Source organism: Mesoplodon densirostris, chromosome X (assembly GCF_025265405.1).
Source record: "Mesoplodon densirostris isolate mMesDen1 chromosome X, mMesDen1 primary haplotype, whole genome shotgun sequence".
In the NCBI taxonomy this organism is placed as follows: domain Eukaryota; kingdom Metazoa; phylum Chordata; class Mammalia; order Artiodactyla; family Ziphiidae; genus Mesoplodon; species Mesoplodon densirostris.
Genome location: NC_082681.1, coordinates 105,575,194 through 105,596,659, shown reverse-complemented (window position 1 = coordinate 105,596,659; position 21,466 = coordinate 105,575,194). Strand labels below are relative to the sequence as shown.

At 36.3% G+C, this 21,466-nt stretch overlaps 1 protein-coding gene across 1 annotated transcript in view; it reads left to right on the top strand.

Moving 5' to 3' along the window:
• CFAP47 (cilia and flagella associated protein 47) overlaps positions 1–21,466 on the top strand; it is a 299,411-nt gene that overhangs the window by 72,630 nt on the left and 205,315 nt on the right. Inside the window, 4 exon segments of the mRNA XM_060086541.1 lie at positions 3,604–3,799; positions 12,647–12,856; positions 14,733–14,781; positions 15,496–15,574. Coding sequence (XP_059942524.1) covers positions 3,604–3,799; positions 12,647–12,856; positions 14,733–14,781; positions 15,496–15,574 — 534 coding nt within the window.

Genomic DNA, 21,466 nt, shown 5'->3' with positions numbered 1-21,466 from the left:
ACTTATGTGAGATATTAAATTAGTCAAACTAATAGAAACAAGGAAAAGAATGGTGCTTTTCAGGGGCTAGGGAAGGGGGAAATGGAGAGTTGCTAATCAGTGGGTATAAAGTTTCAGTTATGCAAGACGAATAAGTTCTAGCAATCTGCTGTACAACATTGTGTCTACATATAAAAATACTGTAATATACCCCTAAAATCTTTTAAAATGGTAGATCTCGTATTAAGTGTTCTTATCACAATAATTTTTTTTAAATATGGGGATAAGAGGTATCTCTCTGCATCTATACATTTCAAATAACTAAAAAATTCCTCTAGTCTTTTTTTTTTTTAAATCAGAAAACTGTTAGGACAAGTTAGTCTCCTTTTGGACAAGTTACAATGGTAGCATTTTGATTTCTGACTGAAAGTCTGTTTTTCTGTCCACCCCTGGCCCCAGAACGAATCCCTTTATCCTAAATCTGATCCATTTTCTAACTTTTTTACACACCCCCCACTTATGTGCAAACCATGATTCCAGTGATCTTATTAACATAACTTCTCACCCTCAGGTCACAGGGCTTTGGAAGGACAGCGTAATAAGCAGCACAGAAAGCAACTTGTTTACTTTTCCCAGCCTCTTGAGAGATGTGGGTCTCTAAATGACTTAAGATTTCTTTTAATCACACCTAGTGAGATCTTGTCCTTGTTCTTTGTGCTATCCTGTAGCATCTGCCGTTTTATTCTAGCAGGCATTGGTGATTGATTACACTTCTGTTCTGCCATTTTCTCTTCTTGTAATCTGACTGTGGTATAAGCCTTTTATTTCAAACCATGGTCAGGGCTTTTATGTCTCCTATTTTCTTTGCCTTGTAGATGGAACCTTTGCCATCAGTATCACTTAAAGTGGGGCAAATATATTTTATCTCCACTTTGGGTAGACCCTGTTATACTGCTAACCAAGCAGGGCTCCTTTATACTGTCAGGGCTTTCAAGCGTTTGAGTGAGGTGGGTTTTAGTTTTCACTCCCCCTTTATTGCTCTTCCTTGGACTGCAACAGGGATAGAGGCAGGGCTGTGATAGTATCTGTTATCCACACTGGTATGTAGGCAAATCATCAATCCCTTCTGAATCTTAACCTCTGTTCTTGAATCTAATTTGTGTGGCTAGACTCTCACTCCCCTTGGATAAGATTGTTCTTAGTTATGTAAATACCCTCAATGTTTCCTGAGCCTGACACCCAGGATGCCCATATCTTAGAAGATTCTCAACATGAGAATCCGTGCTACATTAAAACATAGAATTTTTCAGATAATGAGCTTTAGTAAGTGAAGGTATGGCAACTAGCTTTTTAAAGCAGACAGGAGCAAAGGAACAGCAGGAAGGTGCTTGTAAAAACATCTATGCACTTTTTTTTCTGTCTTTGAGGAAGTCTATACTACTATTTGTCTCTAATTGAAAGCATCTGCTTAAGTACCTTTATAGTTTATATACTATAACTAAAGCATACCAAATGTCATTTCCAGACTGTTTTTCTACTTAAAAGGGTGTTATAGTAACTTACCTGTTTTTCTTCCTAATTATTCTTACTTATGAAGCAGTGTTAGGATTACAGGCTCTTGTATATGCTATTTGGGCCTATTCAGATTCCCATTACTGGGCTTTTCCATCCCTCTCTCAGTTGTGGGTGTTGGTTCCTGGCAGGTTATGTTTGTCCCTTTCTCCAGGGGATTGCCCTTGGCTGGAGGAAGATACCTCATGAAGAGATACCAAGGAGATTAAGTCTAACCACCACTACTACCTCAGGTGACCCAACCCACTCCCTCCCACCCCCTCCCCCTGCTCTGTCTGACATCCCAGAGCTCCCTGTGGAATCAGGTTGAATCTGGATTCTAAAACTACAGCTTCTCATAGCTTCTTGCCCTTCCCTGTTCTGCTTCCCTCCTTTACCCACAGGTTCCTCCTGAGAGCACTCCCTCAGTAAATCACTTGCATTGGGATCTCTCGGACACTACTATGTTTTACACATGTGGCAATCTAATAAAATATCCGCGGCTAGCTATGTTAACAATAGAAAAGGCAGGTTAAGAACCTATTACTGCTTTTAAGCTTTTTAGAGAGTTCATTGAGCTGTGTGTGTTCGCTTTCTCCATAATATTCTGTTAGCATGGTATTGCATTAAATCTATGTCCAGCATATCTCTTAGCCTGGCCTTGTATATGCACTTTCGATTTATGTGTGAAAGACAGTACATAGGATACTGTGATTAGTAGATTTTTTAAATGTTTCATCTTTTATTACCTCTGTTTAGAACTCTGAAAAGATGATAGAAAACATCAGATATTCCCTGCATTCTGAAGTTTACTTTATAAAAATTATTAGGTTTCATTATATATTTGTTTGTATTTCTTCTTAGTTTCTAATGTGTCTGGTCCTAAAAGAAATAGTATAAAAGGTAGTCCAGCTAAAACCACCCCCTGTATTTCTATACAGAGCTTCTCCTTTATGTCCTTATCAACATTTATATCCAGATGAAATGGACTGAATCATCTAGAAGGAAATAAGAAACATTTCCATTTGCCTTTTCCTTCAGTATGGGGCTGAGCCCAAGCAGTCAAACCTATAAGTTCCTTCCTTAGGATCTCATCCTAACTCTTAAAAAAAAAATTAAACATAACACCTTTATATAACTTACATCTCAGATGAGAGAGAAGGCATACCTGAGTTTAAAAACATGTGTTACTGAATCCCCAGTAGTCTTAGGTTACGCAAGGAACCCCCTTCTCCATTATCCCAGAAACCTTTAACACTTCTAAAACCCAGGAATAATCTCAAAGCAATCCATTCAAAACTCAGAATTCAGTAAGTTTTTGATTTCTAAAATATAACCTTGAATTCATACTCATGAGATCACATTTTTCTGCCTATGAGACTTATGTTTGGGGATTTGGGTCTTAAAAGGCATTGGCAACTGGCTCTGATGGCACCTGTTGTCCAAGAGCAGCCTGCTGCTTCTGTGCTGAGCCTTTTTCTCCTACACAAACTGCCTTTCCTCCTGTGAGTTGCCATGTGGCAATTTCCTGTCTTTTCCTACCAGGTGAAATTGGCCAGTCGACCCTGACAGCCTTACATAAACCTAAAAATCTGCAAGAAAGCATATTCCTTTCCTCTCAGCATATCCATTTCTCAGTATTCCCTGAGATCTTTATGGCAGTTATTTGACCTCATCTTCATGCTGCATATACTAAAGGGATGGGCAGCTCCTGTTAAGTCATGGAAAACAATTTAAAAAAGAAGTCCTGTTGAATAAATGATAAAGAGAAGTCCTATTGTACTGTTTCCCCAAGGTATATGTATTTTCCCATAATAATGAAAATCTACTGTAAGGAGACGTACTCTATTTCTAGACAGAGTGCACTTTAAAAGATTTTTATATCAATGACACCTCATTACAAGTCTTAAGTTCCTTGGCAGGATAAATCCAGTTTCTGGGTAATCTGTTCTGCTCCATTGAGCCGTAACTTCATAGTACATCTTAATATTTAGTAAGGTTTAAATTATGTAAATGTTTTTTGGTGTGTGTGAACTAATCTAAAATACTTAAAATATGTTCTTCTTTCATTAGAGCAGCCTAGAAAATACACAGCTGATATTCCTATATATTTAAATGATAATCCAGTTTGCTATCGAATGTTATGTCTGGTTGGAGAGGTAAAATTACCGAAGTTATTGTTTGACCCTCCTTTCATATTTTTTAATCCTGTTCCTTTGGATGTAACAACTATGCTGGATGTCAACATTTTACCTCAAAACTATTTCAGGTAGTTGCCTAATGTGAATTGACCACATTTTCTTTAGGTGCTTTTTTCTTTCTGTCTGTGTTATATGAGTCATGAACAATGTCTGACTTGCTTCTATAGTTGGAGTGAACTACTGAAATATTTAACTGTACATTTAAATTAAAAATACCCCCCAAAAGCCCATTTAATTGTCTCACCATTAGTCGTTTAATTTTCTGGTAAAAATTTTTGGAATATCTCTTTTTGTGGTATGAGAAGCAAGCTTAAAAATTCAGTGTATAGTTTTCTTTTGCTGTATGACAAATTACCACAGACTTAGTGCCTTAAAACATGAATTTGTTCTCCCAGTTTATTTGGGGGGGTAGGTGGTGGGTGGGTCAGGAGTCCAGGTTAGTGTAGTGTCCACTGCTCAAGGTCTCAGTAGGCAGAGCTCAAGGTGTGGGCTATAGCAGCAGTCTCATCTGAGGCTTAGTTCTCCTCCATGCTCTCTGGTTGTTGGCAGAACTAATCCTTGTAGTTGTAGGACTCAGACATCATTTTTTTGCTGGCTGTTGGCTCGGACAACTCTCAGCTCTTAGAGGCCACCCTCACGTCCTAGACATGTGGTCCCTTCCTCACAACATGGCATTTAACTCATTCAAAGCCAGAAGTACACCATCTCTCTGACTTTTCTCTCTCACATGATTAAATTGGATCTGGCCCTGATTATCTCCCTTTGCTTACTCAAATTCCATTGACTAGGGACCTTCATTACCTATGGAAAGTTCCTTTACTATTGCCATATAGCATAACTTAATCACCAAAGTGATGTCTCATCATATTTACAGATCCTGCCACCCAAGGAGTGGGAACTATGCAGTTTGTACACTAAGGAACAGGACTCTTGGTGGCCATCACAGAATTCTGCCTATCATGTGCACACACTATAGAGAATGCAATCTGTTTTCATTTTTTTTTTTTTTTTTTTTTTTGCGGTATGTGGGTCTCTCACTGTTGTGGCCTCTCCCGTTGCGGAGCACAGGCTCCGGACGCGCAGGCCCAACGGCCATGGCTCACGGGCCCAGCCGCTCCGCGGCATGTGGGATTTTCCCAGACCGGGGCATGAACCCGTGTCCCCTGCATCGGCAGGCGGACTCTCAACCACTGCGCCACCAGGGAAGCCCTGTTTTCATTTTTTTTTAAATTTATGAACAGCGCAAATCCCAGGACTGTATTGGCCTAGATATATTATGAACCCTCACATTACAGAACAAATAGAGCTTGTGTTTTGCGTGTGTGTGTGTGTGTATATATGTATGTATGTATTAAAAATATATATATATATATATAAAACTGCTGGGCTGCTGAGAAGAGTGGGAGGTCTCTAAAGGGTATCAGATCAAACCAAACCAGAAGAATACATTCTTATAAGCGGAAACTAGAGTAGGAGTGGTGAACTGTAATAACATGCCAAATGCAAGCTTATTCTTAAGTTGGGACAACTTCAAGATAGGAAAACTTAATCTCTGATTCCTGGATTAATCTGGAAGAGGCTAAAATGGTTCCACGTGAGTAAGTCCTTCTGTCTTTCAGCAGAAGCAAGCAAATCTTCTCTAGATCAGTGGTTCTTAAACTTTGGTGTATGTCGGAATCTGAATTTCTGTATAGGAAATTAAAAGAATGTATATGTAGATATTTAAAACTATGAAGATGATTTATCAAGATAGACAAATGTAAGTCCAGTATTTAAAATTCAATAGCATTTCAGCTTACAACATTTAGAACATGCAACTGTAAAACTACTAATCATAAAAACATTAACAATTAAAGATAATAGGAAGAATTGTATGGAACTGTGTGGAGAAAATTATAAAATTTAAGTCAAAGAACTCATAAATAAATGAAGAATTACACATATTCATGAATTGGGATACTTAATATTGTAAAAAGGACAGTTTTCTACAAATCAATTTAGATATTTCATATAACTGAAATAAAAATTCAAATAAATTTTTTCATAGAGATTGACAGATAAAATTCTATATTTTATATGAAAAAATCAAGGGTCAGGAGTAGCCAAGCCACCCCTGAAGGAAAAGAATAAGGTGAGAAGGGCTTGGCTTCCTAAATATCAAGACTAATAAATCAATGTGATAGCGGTGCAGTGATAGAGAAAATGTGCAAAGGAGTAGAATAGACTTGAAAAAGGCCCACACGTGGATGGTTACTGAATATATGACAAAGGTAGTATAGATCTATGGAGCAAAGAGATTACTATTCAATAAATGGTGCTGGAATAATCGATTCTATGGAATATTTCAAACTGGATTCCTGTCTTAATACACGAAAATTCATTACACATGGATTGAAGGCTTAAATGTCAAAGGTCAAATGTAAAAAATTAGAGGACTTCCTTGGTGGCACAGTGGTTAAGAATCCACCTGCCAGTGCAGGGGACACGGGTTCAAGCCCTGGTCCAGGAAGATCCCACATGCCATGGAGCAACTAGGCCTGTTCACCACAACTACTGAAGAGCCCATGAGCCACAACTACTGAGCCTGCATACCACAACTACTGAAGCCCGTGCGCCTAGAGCCTATGCTCCGCAACAAGAAGCCACCGCAATGAGAAGCCCGTGCACCGCAATGAAGAGTAGCCCCCACTCACCACAACTAGAGAAAGCCCGCACGCAGCAACGAAGACCTGATGCAGCCAAAAATAAATAAATAAATTTAAAAAAAGATAGCCAATTTGAATATAGGCAAAAAAAAAATTTAAAACAATTTTAATGTCTGTGGGTAGAGAAAGATTTCTTAAGCCTTAAAATCATGCTAACAATAAAATAACTGATACAGATTAATCAGAAAAATATCAAGTAACTCAACAGAAATGTTGACAAAAAGTTTCAATCACTGTTTCACAGATAAAACAGAAAATAAACACATGAAAACATATAATTGACCTGTTTGTAAACTTGGAAGTAAAAATTAGTGGCTGCAATAAGATAACATTTTGCTTGTCCTAGGTAGGCAAACATTAATAAATCAGGTTACTAGTCACGGTGTCAGTGAGTAGGACCACACTGGATAATACTATGTAAAGTGTAACATCGGCATATTTCATAGCCCAACATTTACACTTCACAGTATATACAAGAAAAACTCATCAGGGAAATGCAAATCAAAACCACAATGAGATATCACCTCACACCTATCAGAATGGCAGTTGTCAAAAAGACAACAAGTAATAAATGTTGACGAGGACGTGGAGAAAAGGGAACCTTAATTCACTGTTGGTGGGAATGTATATTGGTGCAGCCACTGTGGCAAACAGCATGGTGGTTCCTCAAAAGATTAAAAATAGAGCTATCATATGATCCAGCAATTCCAGTCCTGAGTATATATACAAAGAAAATAAAAACACTAATTCAAAAAGATTAATGCACCCCAGTATTCATAGCAGCATTATTTACAATAGCCAGTGTATGGAAGCAATTTAAGTGTCCATCAACAAATGAGGGCTTCCCTGGTGGCGCAGTGGTTGAGAGTCCGCCTGCCAATGCAGGGGACACGGGTTCGTGCCCTGGTCCGGGAGGATCCCACATGCCGCAGAGCGGCTAAGCCCGCGAGCCATGGCTGCTGAGCCTGCGTGTCCAGAGCCTGTGCTCCGCAACGGGAGAGGCCACAACAGTGAGAGGCCTGCGTGCCGCAAAAACAAAAACAAAAGAATGGATAAAGAAGATATGTATATATTCTACATATTGAATGAAATATTATCCAGCCATAAAAAAGAATGAAATTCTGCCATTTGCAACAACATGGATGGACCTGGAAGGTATTATGCTTAGTGAAGTAAGTCAGACAGAGAAAGACAAATACTGTATGTTTTCATTTATATGTGGAATCTAAGAAATAAAATGAATGAATATAACAAAAGGGAAACAGATTCATAGACACAGAGTGGTTACCAGAGGGGAGACAAGTAGGGGGAGGCTCAAGATAGGGGAAGGGGATTAAGAGGTACAAACTACTATGTATAAAATAAATAAGCTACAAGGATATATTATACAACACAGGGAAGATATCCAATATTTTATAACTGTTTTTTTTTTTTTTTCATTTATTTCTGCTCTAATCTTTATGATTTCTTTACGTCTACTAGCTTTGGGTTTTGTTTGTTCTTCTTTCTCTAGTTCTCTTAGATTCTCTAACAATCGAAGGTTAGATTGTTTATTTGATATTTTTCTTTTTTCTTGAGGTAAGATTGTATTGCTATAAACTTCCCTGTTAGAACTGCTTTTGCTGCATCCCATAGGTTTTGGATCGTCATGTTTTCATTGTCATGTGTCTGTAGGTGTTTTTTAACTTCCTTTTTGATTTCTTCAGTGTTCTCTTGATTATTTAGTAATGTGTTGTTTAGCCTCCATGTGTTTGTTTTCTTTTTCATTTTTTTCCATGTAATTTATTTCTAATCTCATACTGTTGTGGTCGGAAAAGATGCTCGATATGATTTCAATTTTCTTAAATTTACTGAGGCTTCATTTGTGACCCAAGATGTGATCTATCCTGGAGAATGTTCTGTATGCACTTGAGCAGAAAGTGTAATCTGCAGTTTTCAGATGGAATGTGCTATAAATATCAATTAAATCTATCAGGTCTATTGTGTCATTTAAAGCTTTTGTTTCCTTATTAATTTTCTGTCTGGATGATCTATCCATTGGTGTAAGTGAGGTGTTAAAGTCCCCCACTATTACTGTGTTACTGTCAGTTTCCTCTTTTGTAGCTGTTAGTATTTGCCTTATGTACTGAGGTGCTCCTATGTTGGGTGCATATATATTTATAATTGTTATATCTTCTTCTTGGATTGATCCCTTTATCATTATGCAGTGTCCTTCCTTATCTCTTGTAACAGTTTTTATTTTAAAGTCTGTTTTATCTGATATGAGTATTGCTACTCCAGCTTTCTTTTGATTTCCAATTGCATGGAATATGTTTTTCCATCCCCTCACTTTCAGTCTGTATGTGTCCCTAGATGTGAAGTGCGTCTCATGTAGACAGCATATATACAAGTCTTGTTTTTGTATCCGTTCAGGCAATCTGTGTGTTTCGGTTGGAGCATTTAATCCACTCACATTTAAGGTAATTATTGATATGTATTTTCCTATACCATTTTCTTAGTTGTTTTGGGTTTGTTTTTGTAGGTCCTTTTCTCCTCTTGTGTTTCCCACTTAGAGAATTGCCTTTAGCATTTGTTGTAGAGCTTGTTTGGTGGTGCTGAATTCTCTTAGCTTTTGCTTTTCTGTAAAGCTTTTGATTTCTCTATCAATTCTGAATGAGATCCTCACCAAGTAGAGTAATCTTGGTTTTATGTTCTTCCCTTTCATCATTTTAAATATATCATGCCACTCCCTTCTGCCTTGTAGAGTTTCTGCTGAGAAATCAGCTGTTAACCTTATGGGAGTTCCTTTGTATGTTATTTGTCATTTTTCCTTGTTTCTTTTAATAATTTTTCTTTGTCTTTAAGTTTTGTCAATTTGATTACTATATGTCTCGGTGTGTTTCTCCTTGAGTTTATTCTGCCTGGGACTCTCTGCACTTCCTGGACTTGGATGGCTATTTCCTTTCCCATGTTAGGAAAGTTTTCAACTGTAATCTCTTCAAATATTTTCTCAGGTCCTTTCTCTCTCTCTTCTCCTTCTGGGACCCCTGTAATGCAAATGTCATGCATTTAATGTTGTCCCAGAGGTGTCTTAAGCTCTCTTCCTTTTTTCATTCTTTTTTCTTTATTCTGATCCATGGCAGTGATTTCTACCATTCTGTGTTCCAGGTCACTTATATGTTCTCCTGCCTCAGTTATTCTGCTATTGATTTCTTCTAGTGTATTTTTCATTTCAGTTATTGTATTGTTCATCTCTGTTTGTTTGTTCTTTAATTCTTCCAGGTCTTTGTTAAACATTTCTTGCATCTTCTCAATATTTGCCTCCATTCTTTTTCCAAGGTCCTGGATCATCTTTACTATCATTATTCTGAATTCTTTTTCTGGAAGGTTGCCTATTTCCACTTCATTTAGCTGTTTTTCTGGGGTTTTATTTTATTGTTTCATCTGGTATATAGTCCTCTGCCTTTTCATTTTGTCTGTCTTTCTGTGAATGTGGTTTTCGTTCCACAGGCTGCAGGATTGTAGTTATTCTTGCTATATATAACTGTTTTTTGAATTTCTTTTTTTTATACAGCAGGTTCTTATTAGTTATCTGTTTTATACATATTAGTGTATATATGTCAATCCCAATCTCCCAATTCATCCCACCAACACCACCCCCACCCCGCTTTCCCCCCTTGGTGTCCATACGTTTGTTCTCTACATCTGTGTCTCTAGTTCTGCCTTGCGAACCACTTCATCTTTACCATTTTTCTAGATTCCACATATATGCATTAATATACGATATTTGTTTTTCTCTTGTGACTTACTTCACTCTGTATGACAGTCTCTAGGTCCATCCATGTCTCTACAAATGACCCAATTTCGTTCCTTTTTATGGCTGAGTAATATTCCATTGTATATATGTACCACATCCTCCTTTTCCATTCGTCTGTCAGTGGACATTTAGGTTGCTTCCATGACCTGGCTATTGTAAATAGCCAATATTTTATAATAACTTTAATATTGAATCACTGAATATAACATTGAATATAACATTATAAATCAACTATACTTAAAATAAAGTGCACATGTGTACTACAAGGTATGTTTGAAATTAGTCATAGTTGCATTATTCAGAATAGCAAAATCTGGGAACTGCACAGATGTCCAGTGACAGGTAAAGGGGTAAATAATTTGTGATATATGTGTACGTGAATATTTCTATAGCTGTGAAGTGGAGGAACTTCAACTAATGAGACAACTGTATTATGAATCTTAGAAAACAAAATATTGAGATTAATAAAAAGTTAAGGAAGACTACATATATTGATATCCTTTATATAAAATGACAAAAAAGGAAAGTGAAACAAATCTTTATTTAGAAATATACGCCTGTCTATATATACAAAGAAATAGATGTAAAGAGTGGCTGGTGTACATCTTAAAATTATATAAATTGTGAGGATTTGTATACTGATGTGAATTGCCTATTAGCATTATTTTCATAAACTACCAGATCTTGGACCCACCTCAGAGCTTCTCTAGCTCAATACCTTACTTTATAGTTAAGCATTCTGAGATTCAGAGAAAATGAGTTCTGTGTGTGATGTAATGGTTGGAAATAAATGAAAATTGTCCAAGTTGAGGAGCATAGAACAGCCTTTAGTTTCTAACATTTGGCCTGCAAGATATGATGAGTGCTTACTTATACCTCGGGGGCTTGCTTTAAATGCCATTTTGTGAGAGAGTGTAGTTCCTCAGCCTTAACTTTACAACTTTGGGATTCACAGTTTTTCCAAGACCCTATCTTGTAAGTAGACACTAAACTTTGTTGCTTAAATAGGAAATAGACATGACTTGAATTACATTGTACTAGAAAGTACTTTTTTTTGGTCAAGAAACGTCTCATATATGAATTAATCTTTTAATCTTTCAGCTTTTAAATTAATGTATAATGGTATAAATTTTAAAAATACCTCAAGTTAAAAGCTGAGTCTTACAAAACATGGTATAATGAAATGAGCGTGTAAAAGTGACTGTAGAGATGATGTAACCTATTCTCATTATATATACAATAAAGTCAATAGCATTAATGACTTATCTGATGACAGTTAATTAGCAACAGAATTGGATTCAAACCTGATTTATAAACTGCTTTTTCATGTTTTATCCAGTGAACCATATGAGTTTAACTAATTCAAGTTGAGAGCTTTCTTTACTTTTTTTCTAGTTAATTAGCTGAATAATCTTCATTCTAATTAAAGTACTAAGGAAATATGATTCCCATTTGATAGCACTTCTTATTTGCTATAGGAACCTATATATATAATAAAACAAAGTAATATGGTGAAATATTTATTGACAACTAAAATTTACCAAGTATTAATTTAGTAGCATAGTATGTAGTACTCACCTCAGGTGAGTACTACATACTATGCTACTAAAAATCACAAACATTTTAGATTGGCTAAATAAATTATAGTATATAATGAAATATGCAAACATTTGGTAGAATTTTTTTGATAGTAATGATTGAAAAAATATTCATGATATATGTGTACAAGTGCTTAATTGTACCCAAATTAAAGAAAAATATGTGTATATGCATTTGTTAATATTTAGTCTACATGCATTAAAGCTTTAGCTGTTAAAGCAGTAATTTCTAGTAAATTTTTGTTAGGACATATTTAAGGACAATGCTTTTAGCATGGCTGTGGTTAAAAACACATTGCACTTAGGCATTTTAACCCTGTTATTTTATTTTATTTTAATTTATTTATTTTATTATTTTTTTTGTGGTACGTGGGCCTCTCGTTGTGGCCTCTCCCGTTGCGGAGCACAGGCTCTGGATGCGCAGGCTCAGCGGCCATGGGTCACGGGCCCAGCCGCTCCGCGGCATGTGGGATCTTCCCGTACCAGGGCACGAACCCACGTTCTCTGCATCGGCAGGCAGACTCTCAACCACTGCGCCACCAGGGAAGCCCAACCCTGTTATTTTAATCCTGACAGGTCAAAAGGAACTTTTGATCACCTCATGTAGTTCTTGGTTAAATCAACATATTATCAATTTTACTTATATTGTGACCAGAAAATGAGAGATGATAGAAAAATATCTTTAGTAGTTGGGCATATTATTGTAAATATTTATTGTTTTAATTTTTCTAATGATTCAAAAAACAGAGGAAACCACATTTAAATCCAATTACTTGTATGTGTTTTGAGCTAATTTTTTCTTTTAATTTTAAACAGGGATTCAATTTTCAGTGTCCAGATTTCCCCAACAAGGCTTCTTGATGGTGGTGTGATTCAACCTCTTTCTGTGAATTTTCCAAAAGGCAGAGTCATTATGTGCTCTCCCAGTGGAATTAATGCTGCTCTCACCTCTCATCTCAGCCTCAAATCATCTAAACCTATGTCATTTTTCACCAGTGTTCTTTTCTGCGATAGCAGGGATAAGTGGTAAGACATTTAAATGTAGATTCTTTTGTATCTGACAGTGAAGAATAATAGATTTATATTCTACACTATTATAAAATGTTAAAAAGAGGGACATCTAAAATAATGACTTTGGACATAAAGGTTTTTTAAGAAAGTTCCAAATGCAATGTTGCTTTCACGAGAAACAGGGTGATAGTGGCTGCCAGCCTATTCTCTGGGACTAGGCTGCCTGGATTTTAATCCTGGCTCTGTTAACTTTGGTGAAGTTATGTCATCTTCTGAGCCTCTCAGTTCCCTCATCTGTAAAATGGGGGTCATAGCAGAACCTATCTCATCTGTAATAATGAGAAATTCATTGAGTTAATTTTTATTGAGTAATTGTACAGGAACTGGCACAAAGGAAATGCTAAGTCAGTATTAAATGAAAATGAGAAACATCAGCATAACGAGTTTCCAAACAATATGATTTTGTTGCACGTTTCTTTGACGGACTCAAGGAAATTAAAGTACACCTTGGTTAAACCATATTTCTGGACTTCTTACCTTGTGGGACCAGAAATTTCACTTTTACATTATACCCTGAGATGATTTGACTCTCCAAAGGGCAAGAGGTGAATGTATAGAGCAATAAAGTTTGTTAAAAATGTTTATAGTGTAGAGTGAATTGTATACTAAAGATGAATATGTACTCTATGTGATAATTTATTAACTTTTAGTGAGGTCATTGCTGTATAGCATATTTGTAGTCTAAGGATTGATTTATGCATTAGGAATTAGAAGGGTGAGAGAGACAGATGGTACTGGAATGTTGCATCCAAGGCAAAGCGTGGCTGTATCCAGGACACGGTTCATGGAGTTCTGAGCTCCAGCTTCCATGTCCCTTTCTCACATATGTTGACGGATAAAATTATCTAAATTATACCTCTCAGACTCCTATTTTTCTCTTTTGATGCTCACAGTCCATCTTTTGTTGACATTAAAAAAAAACCCTTTTTTTTTTTAAATTGGCGTTGCTTTAGGCTTCTATCAAGAACTGAACTCCATGCCTCCATCCTGGGAGGTATTCTGTCTTTTTCTATGTTACTGACCTTGTTCATAGAAGTTTAACTTTACTTTCCTCTAGTCCACAAATTCAATGCCAAAAGCACTAAGTAAGGTGTACCTTTGAGCTCACCAATAAAAATCATGAATAACTTATCCATGAATGTCTTCAAGCTAATGAAGGCTCAGACCACGTTCACAGGGTGAGGAAGGAAATAGCTTCAGTAAATGCTGTGTGAGCTAGATGGCTTCTTGGACGGTGGTACAGTTGCCTCTAAGAGAGGCATAAACAGGTTTCATTGTTACAGTGTGTTGACGTCTGGTCAGCAAACAGGATGTAAGGAGACCTGACAGCAGTCTTCAGAAAGAGGAGGGTCATGTATTTGATGATTTTCTTGTCTTTTTGTTGTTGTATGTTTCCTTTCAGCCTTGAGACTCATTTGCTCTTCAGTAGATTTCCCCACCCTTCTTCCCTTACCCTAAACTCCAATTCAACATTTAGCAGGTTTGGGATAAGGTAGAGCTTTTGGAACTAATTTAGAACCTTTGGAAATCATAAATGGGCTACAAAAGACTTTTCCATGTACAAGGAAACATTCCCTGGAACCTTAATAGTGACAAATCCTTTTACTGATGCCATGTTAACTCCTTATCTGGTTTCCCATAGGGCATATGATCAGCTCTTCCTTCTCAACTCTCCGAAGCTGTCTTTGCCTTTCTCTCACTACACGTTTTTGATCCCATTGAGATAAATGAGGTGTTCCAGCAAGAACGTCCTCAAAATCCTCCCTTTCACCTCAGCCTGTTTGGAATAAATTTGATTCTTTTGATTCTTTTATTGCTTTTTATCTGTTAGTTTATATTTATTTGTGAGTAATCCTTGTGAGCTCTGCCCAAGGTACTGGGTAAGCAAAGATTAAATAGAAAGTGGCTTTTCCTTGATGGAGTTCAATATAGTAGGGAAGGTAAACTTTAAAAAAGTGTTTGGTACCAATAGAGGTAAAGAGAAAATGCAACACAAAAGGAGCAACTAATAATGTCCTGGGGTGGGGGTGGGACTGGGGATGGCTGCATGGGCTTCTGAGTAAAATCTCAAAGGACAAATTACACTTGCTGATGTTTGTCCTAAATTAAAGACTTTATTTGCATCTGGTGTGTCCGTGTTGAGGTGCATGGGTTCAGTGAAAAAATGAAACACTCATTTCTTCATGTTTTGGGTTTTTTTTACTTAGGTAAGACCATTTCATACCGTGGCTCCCCCTGGAGGTGAACATGCTTGGCTTTTAATTTTGTTTTCTTCTTTTGACTTTGTCACATTTGGTTTGGCTCACCTGGCTGTAGAGCTATTAATTACAGCGTGCTAACGTGACTACTGGTCTCCTCCACACTCATGTGTCTTCAGCTTGGTGGTTGCACATCCTGCTTTTCTTTTCCCTAAATTTCCAAAAAATCTGGGTTTTGAGGTTATATATCTTCCATATAGCTATGGAAGGGATGGTGATGTGGGCAGAGTATTACAAGTTGTTAAAAAAAAAAAAAAGCACTGGATATGGAGGCTGAAACAGGCTTATATTTGGGGAATATTTTTGGGTTTTTTTGGTTTGATGGATACTGGCCAGGCAAAGCTGAAAGATGAAGGTGAAAGAATAGCAGGAGCAGATTATGAGAGTCTTGCACAATCTGCTTTGTTATCCATGAGTAAGACATAGGACGAGAACTGGGAGAGGCTGATTTTATGGAAATCAAAGCTTGGATAAATACAGGAATCATGAGGTCAACAGCTATCAATTAACACAGGTCAAATTCTAGGTCATAGGCTGGATATCATGGAATCCACACAACAGCCCTGAGATGTGGATGTTTTTAGATCTTCATCTCTGTTTTACAGAAGAGAAATAAAGCCCATAGTGTGAGATAACTTGCCCAAGTTTACTCACACGTTAAGTGGGAGAGCCAGGAATTTGAACCAAATTTCTGTTTCCAAAGATTATGCACTTAGTCACCTTGTTTTAACACCACTTAGATTGTATAGAATCATATAGAAATTTTATTATAGGTACACTCTTTTGAGAATAACACTGTCATATGTCAGCTATAGACTTTACAAAGAATAAGAAAAGGAAACTTTACATTTTCCTCTTTTCCTATTCCTTTGCATCTCTCATCTTTCTCTCTCTCACACACACCCCTATCTTATAAGTACCCTTATATAATAAATTTATTTTTAAGTAAATAACATTTTAGTTTCTATATTGCCTTTCAGTACCAAGAAATTTAGTTTATAATTAAGTGCATTTTGAGTTGCAGGTCTTAAATAGGCTATATGTTCTAGAATTAGGGAAGTGATCAAGAAATATCCCCTGAATAGAATACATTAATAAATATTCCATGTTTGATATATAGTAATGATAGTAATTAAAGTTACTCAATAAAAACTGAGATGTTATTCATTTATTTTTATTGATATATTAATTTATTGATGAGGCAAAAACCCGTAAATTGTCTCCATAGTTATAGGATGAAGTGAATGTTTATAGTTTCACTGAAGAAGCCTGTTTTACAACTGCCATCAGTAAACTCTACAGAAGATATTTACTTAAAAATAAATGTATTATATATGGGTACTTGTAAGATATCATATAACTATTTTAGATATTTTAAATTAATAGTGTTTACAAAAGGCTTCAAATCAACTTATGAAATTGAAACCCAATACCAAAACCAATGCTAAACTGCTCTTTTGAAATTGTACATTTCACATCAATAAAATTTCAAAATGAAAAACATATTCCTTGTAAAAATTAAAATATGTTCCTACAAAAAAAGCATATACTTATTACTGAAACAAATTTATATCTTATTTTAGAAGTTTATGGTTTTATGTGGGATTTTTATGTCCATTTATAGTTGCTTAAATGATATTAAGAATGTTTTTTGTGACTTTCAAAAGATACAAAGTCTTTGTTTGCAGAACCAGAATGGATATTCCTAGCCATTGTGTTTCTAAGATCAATTATTTAGAGTTTTCTTTAGTTTAACATCACCTAGATATTGGGTAGCACCACTAAAGTAATGTCCTTGTTTATGCTGAATTATCTGATTAGCTATGATATTCTAAATACAGAAGACACTGGTTTGTTGTCATTTCTGTCTTCCAAAATTAATAACCAGCCTTTCCATCTATTTCCTAAGTTATAAAAAAGTATTATTTTATGGTAAAAAAAAAAAAAAAGAATGTTTTTTGAGGGAGTCAAGGAACCCAACAGTAAAATACAGTTCCTTCCTTGCTGCTTTTCGAATTAACCTCTATTTTAGATTAACTGATTATCTTCCTTATGTGCTCATCACTTCAATATTTTCTTCTTGACTTTCCTTATTTTTACTTTTGGCATATGAAGTAATACTGTAGGGGTATGTGTGTGAGTGTGTGTGCTAGTGAGAGAGACAAAGGGAGAGTGAGAGAGAGAGAAGCTATATATATATATATATATCTCCATTAGTTATCTGAGTAAAATGGCTAGAATATGTTTTCTGATTTTTTGTGGGTTTTTTTGAGTATCTAGTATATGTTTTCTGTTTTTTTTTTTCTGAACTTAACATTTTAGTTTCTGTATTGCCCTTATGTACCAAGGTATTTAGTTCATAATTATATGAAGCACATTCAGAGCTACAAGTCTTAAATAGGCTATACTCTCTAGAATTAGGGAATTAATCAAGAAATGTTCCCTGAATAGAATAACAGGAAGTCCCTTACATAGATAAGACTTGTGGAAACCATCCTGAAAAATAATCTGCCTTGAATAGGAGGCATTTGTTAAATGTTGATAAGATTAGTGAACTTCCAAAATGAATGCAGGTGACTCCTCAGCCTCTTTATTTATTTATTTGTTTGTTTGTTTATTTATTTTAATTCATTTTTTTATACAGCAGGTTCTTATTACTTATCTATTTTATACATATTATACATATTAGTGTATATATGTCAATCCCAATCTCCCAATTCATCCCACCTGCACTGCTTTCCTCCCTCGGTGTCCATACGTTTGTTTTCTACATCTCTGTCTCTATTTGTGCCTTGCAAACCGGTTCATCTGTACCATGTTTCTAGATTCCACATATATGCGTTAATATGCGATATTTGTTTCCCTCTTTGTGACTTACTTCACTCTGTATGATAGTCTCTAGATCCATCCACATCTCTACAAATGACCCAATTTCATTCCTTTTTATGGCTGAGTAATATTCCATTGAATATATGTACCACATCTTCCTTATCCATTTGTCTGTCAGTGGGCATTTAGGTTGCTTCCATGACCTGGCTATTGTAAACAGTGCTGCAATGAACATTGGGGTGCATGTGTCTCTTTGAATTATTGTTTTCTCTTGGTATATGCCCAGTAGTGTGATTGCTGGGTCGTATGGTAGTTACATTTTTAGTTTTTTAAGGAACCTCCATACTGTTCTCCATAGTGGCTGTATCAATTTACAATGCCACCAACAGTGCAAGAGGGTTCCCTTTTCTCCACACCCTCTCCAGCATTTGTTGTTTGTAGATTTTCTGATGATGCCCATTCTAACCTGTGTGAGGTGATATTGCATTGTAGTTTTGATTTGCATTTCTCTAATGATTAGTGATGTTGATCAGCTTTTCATGTGCCTCTTGGCCATGTATATGTTTTCTTTGAAGAAATGTCTATTTCGGCCTTCTGCCCATTTTTGGATTGGGTTGTTTGTTTTTTTGATATTGAACTGCATGAGCTGTTTATATATTTTGGAGATTAATCCTTTATCCTTTGATTCGTTTGCAAATATTTTCTCCCATTCTGAGGGTTGTCTTTTCCTCTTGTTTACAGTTTCCTTTGCTGTGCAAAAGTTTTTAAGTTTCATTAGGTCCCATTTGTTTATTTTTTGTTTTTATTTCCATTACTCTAGGAGTTGGGTCAAAAAGGATCTTGCTGTGATTTATGTCATAGAGTGTTCTGCCTATGTTTTCCTCTAAGAGTTTGATGGTGTCTGGTCTTAAATTTAGGTCTTTAATCCATTTGGAGTTTATTTTTGTGTATGGTGTTAGGGAGTGTTCTAATTTCATTCTTTTACATGTAGCTGTCCAGTTTTCCCAGCACCACTTATTGAAGAGGCTGTCCTTTCTCCACTGTATATTCTTGCCTCCTTTATCAAAGATAAGGTGACCATATGTGCGTGGGCTTATCTCTGGGCTTTGTATCCTGTTCCATTGATCTATATTTCTGTTTTTTTTTTTTTTTTTGCGGTATGCGGGCCTCTCACTGTTGTGGTCTCTCCCGTTGTGGAGCACAAGCTCCGGATGCGCAGGCTCAGCGGCCATGGCCCCATGGGCCCACGGCCCCACGGGCCCAGCCGCTCTGCGGCATGTGGGATCTTCCTGGACCGGGGCACGAACCCGTGTCCCCTGCATCGGCAGGCGGACTCTCAACTATTGCGCCACCAGGGAAGCCCTATATTTCTGTTTTTCTGCCAGTACCATACTGTCTTGATTACTGTAGCTTTGTAGTATAGTCTGAAGTCAGGGAGCCTGATTCCTCCAAATCCATTTTTCGTTCTCAAGATTGCTTTGGCTATTCGGGGTGTTTTGTGTTTCCATACAAATTTTAAGATTTTTTGTTCTAGTTCTGTAAAAGTGCCATTGGTAAATTGATAGGGATTGCATTGAATCTGTAGATTGCTTTGGGTAGTATAGTCATTTTCACATTATTGATTCTTCCAATCCAAGAACATGGTATATCTCTCCATCTGTTTGTGTCATCTTTGATTTCTTTCATCAGTGTCTTATAGTTTTCTGAGTACAGGTCTTTTAGCTCCTTAGGTAGGTTTATTTCTAGATATTTTATTCTTTTTGTTGCAGTGGTGAATGGGATTGTTTCCTTAACTTCTCTTTCTGATCTTTTGTTGTTAGTGTATAGGAATGCAAGAAATTTCTGTGCATTAATTTTGTGTCCTGAAACTTTTCTAAATTCATTGATTAGCTCTAGTAGTTTTCTAGTGGCATCTATAGGTTCATCTATGTATAGTGTCATGTTATCTGCAAACAGTGACAGTTTTAGTTCTTCTTTTCCAATTTGTATTCCTTTTATTTTCCTCCTTTGATTGCCATGGCTAGGACTTCCAAAACTATGTTGAATTAGAGTGACGAAAGTGGACATCTTAGCCTTGTTCCTTATCTTAGAGGAAATGCTTTCAGTTTTTCACCATCGAGGACGATGTTGGCTATGAGTTTGTCGTATATGGCCTTTATTATGTTGAGGTAGGTTCCTTCTATGCCTACTTTCTGTAGAGTTTTTATCATAAATGTTGAATTTTGTCGAAAGCTTTCTCTGCATCGATTGAGATGATCATATGGTTTTTCTCCTTCATTTTGTTAATATGGTGTATCACGTTGATTGATTTGCGTATATTGAAGAATCCTTGCATTCCTGGAATAAACCCCTCTTGATCATGGTGTATGATCCTTTTAATGTGCTGTTGGATTCTGTTTGCTAGTATTTTGTTGAGGATTTTTGCATCTGTGCTCATTAGTGATATTGGCCTGTAGTTTTCTTTCTTTGTGACATCTTTGTCTGGTTTTGGTATCAGGGTGATGGTGGCCTCGTAGAATGAGTTTGGGAGTGTTCCTCCCTCTGCTATATTTTGGAAGAGTTTGAGAAGGATAGGTGTTAGCTCTTCTCTAAATGTTTGATAGAATTCACCTATGAAGCCATCTGGTCCTGGACTTTTGTTTGTTGGAAGATTTTAAATCACAGTTTCAATTTCAGTGCTTGTGATTGGTCTGTTCATATTTTCTATTTCTTCCTGCTTCAGTCTTGGCAGCTTGTGCATTTCTATAATTTGTCCATTTCTTCCAGGTTGTCCATTTTATTGGCATAGAGTTGCTTGTAGTAATCTCTCATGATCTTTTGTATTTCTGCAGTGTCAGTTGTTACTTCTCCTTTTTCATTTCTAATTCTATTGATTTGAGTCTTCTCCCTTTTTTTCTTGATGAGTCTGGCTAATGGTTTATCCATTTTGTTTATCTTCTCAAAGAACCAGCTTTTAGTTTTATTGATCTTTGCTATTGTTTCCTTCATTTCTTTTTCATTTATTTCTGATCTGATCTTTATGATTTCTTTCCTTCTGCCAACTTTTTTTTTTTCTTCTTTCTCTCATTGCTTTAGGTGCAAGGTTAGGTTGTTTATTTGAGATGTTTCCTGTTTCTTAAGGTAGGATTGTATTGCTATAAACTTCCCATAGTATCACAGAAAGCAATTAGTGATTTTAAGTTGTTCACAGAATGGAATTTATTTACCAGTTATATTTGAAAAAGAAGTCCCTTTAAACAACAGTTCCTTTGAAGTAATAATGACTGAGAACTTCTCCAAATTAATGTCAGACATCACACCACAGGTCTGGGAAGCTCAGAGAATACCAATCAGGATAAATGCCCCAAAACCTTTATACTGAGGCATATTATATTCAAACTGCAGAAAATCAAAGATAAAGAAAGAATCTTGAAGAAAGCCAAAGGAAAAAACACCTTACCTGTAGACAGACAAAGGTAAGAATTACATCCATCTTCTC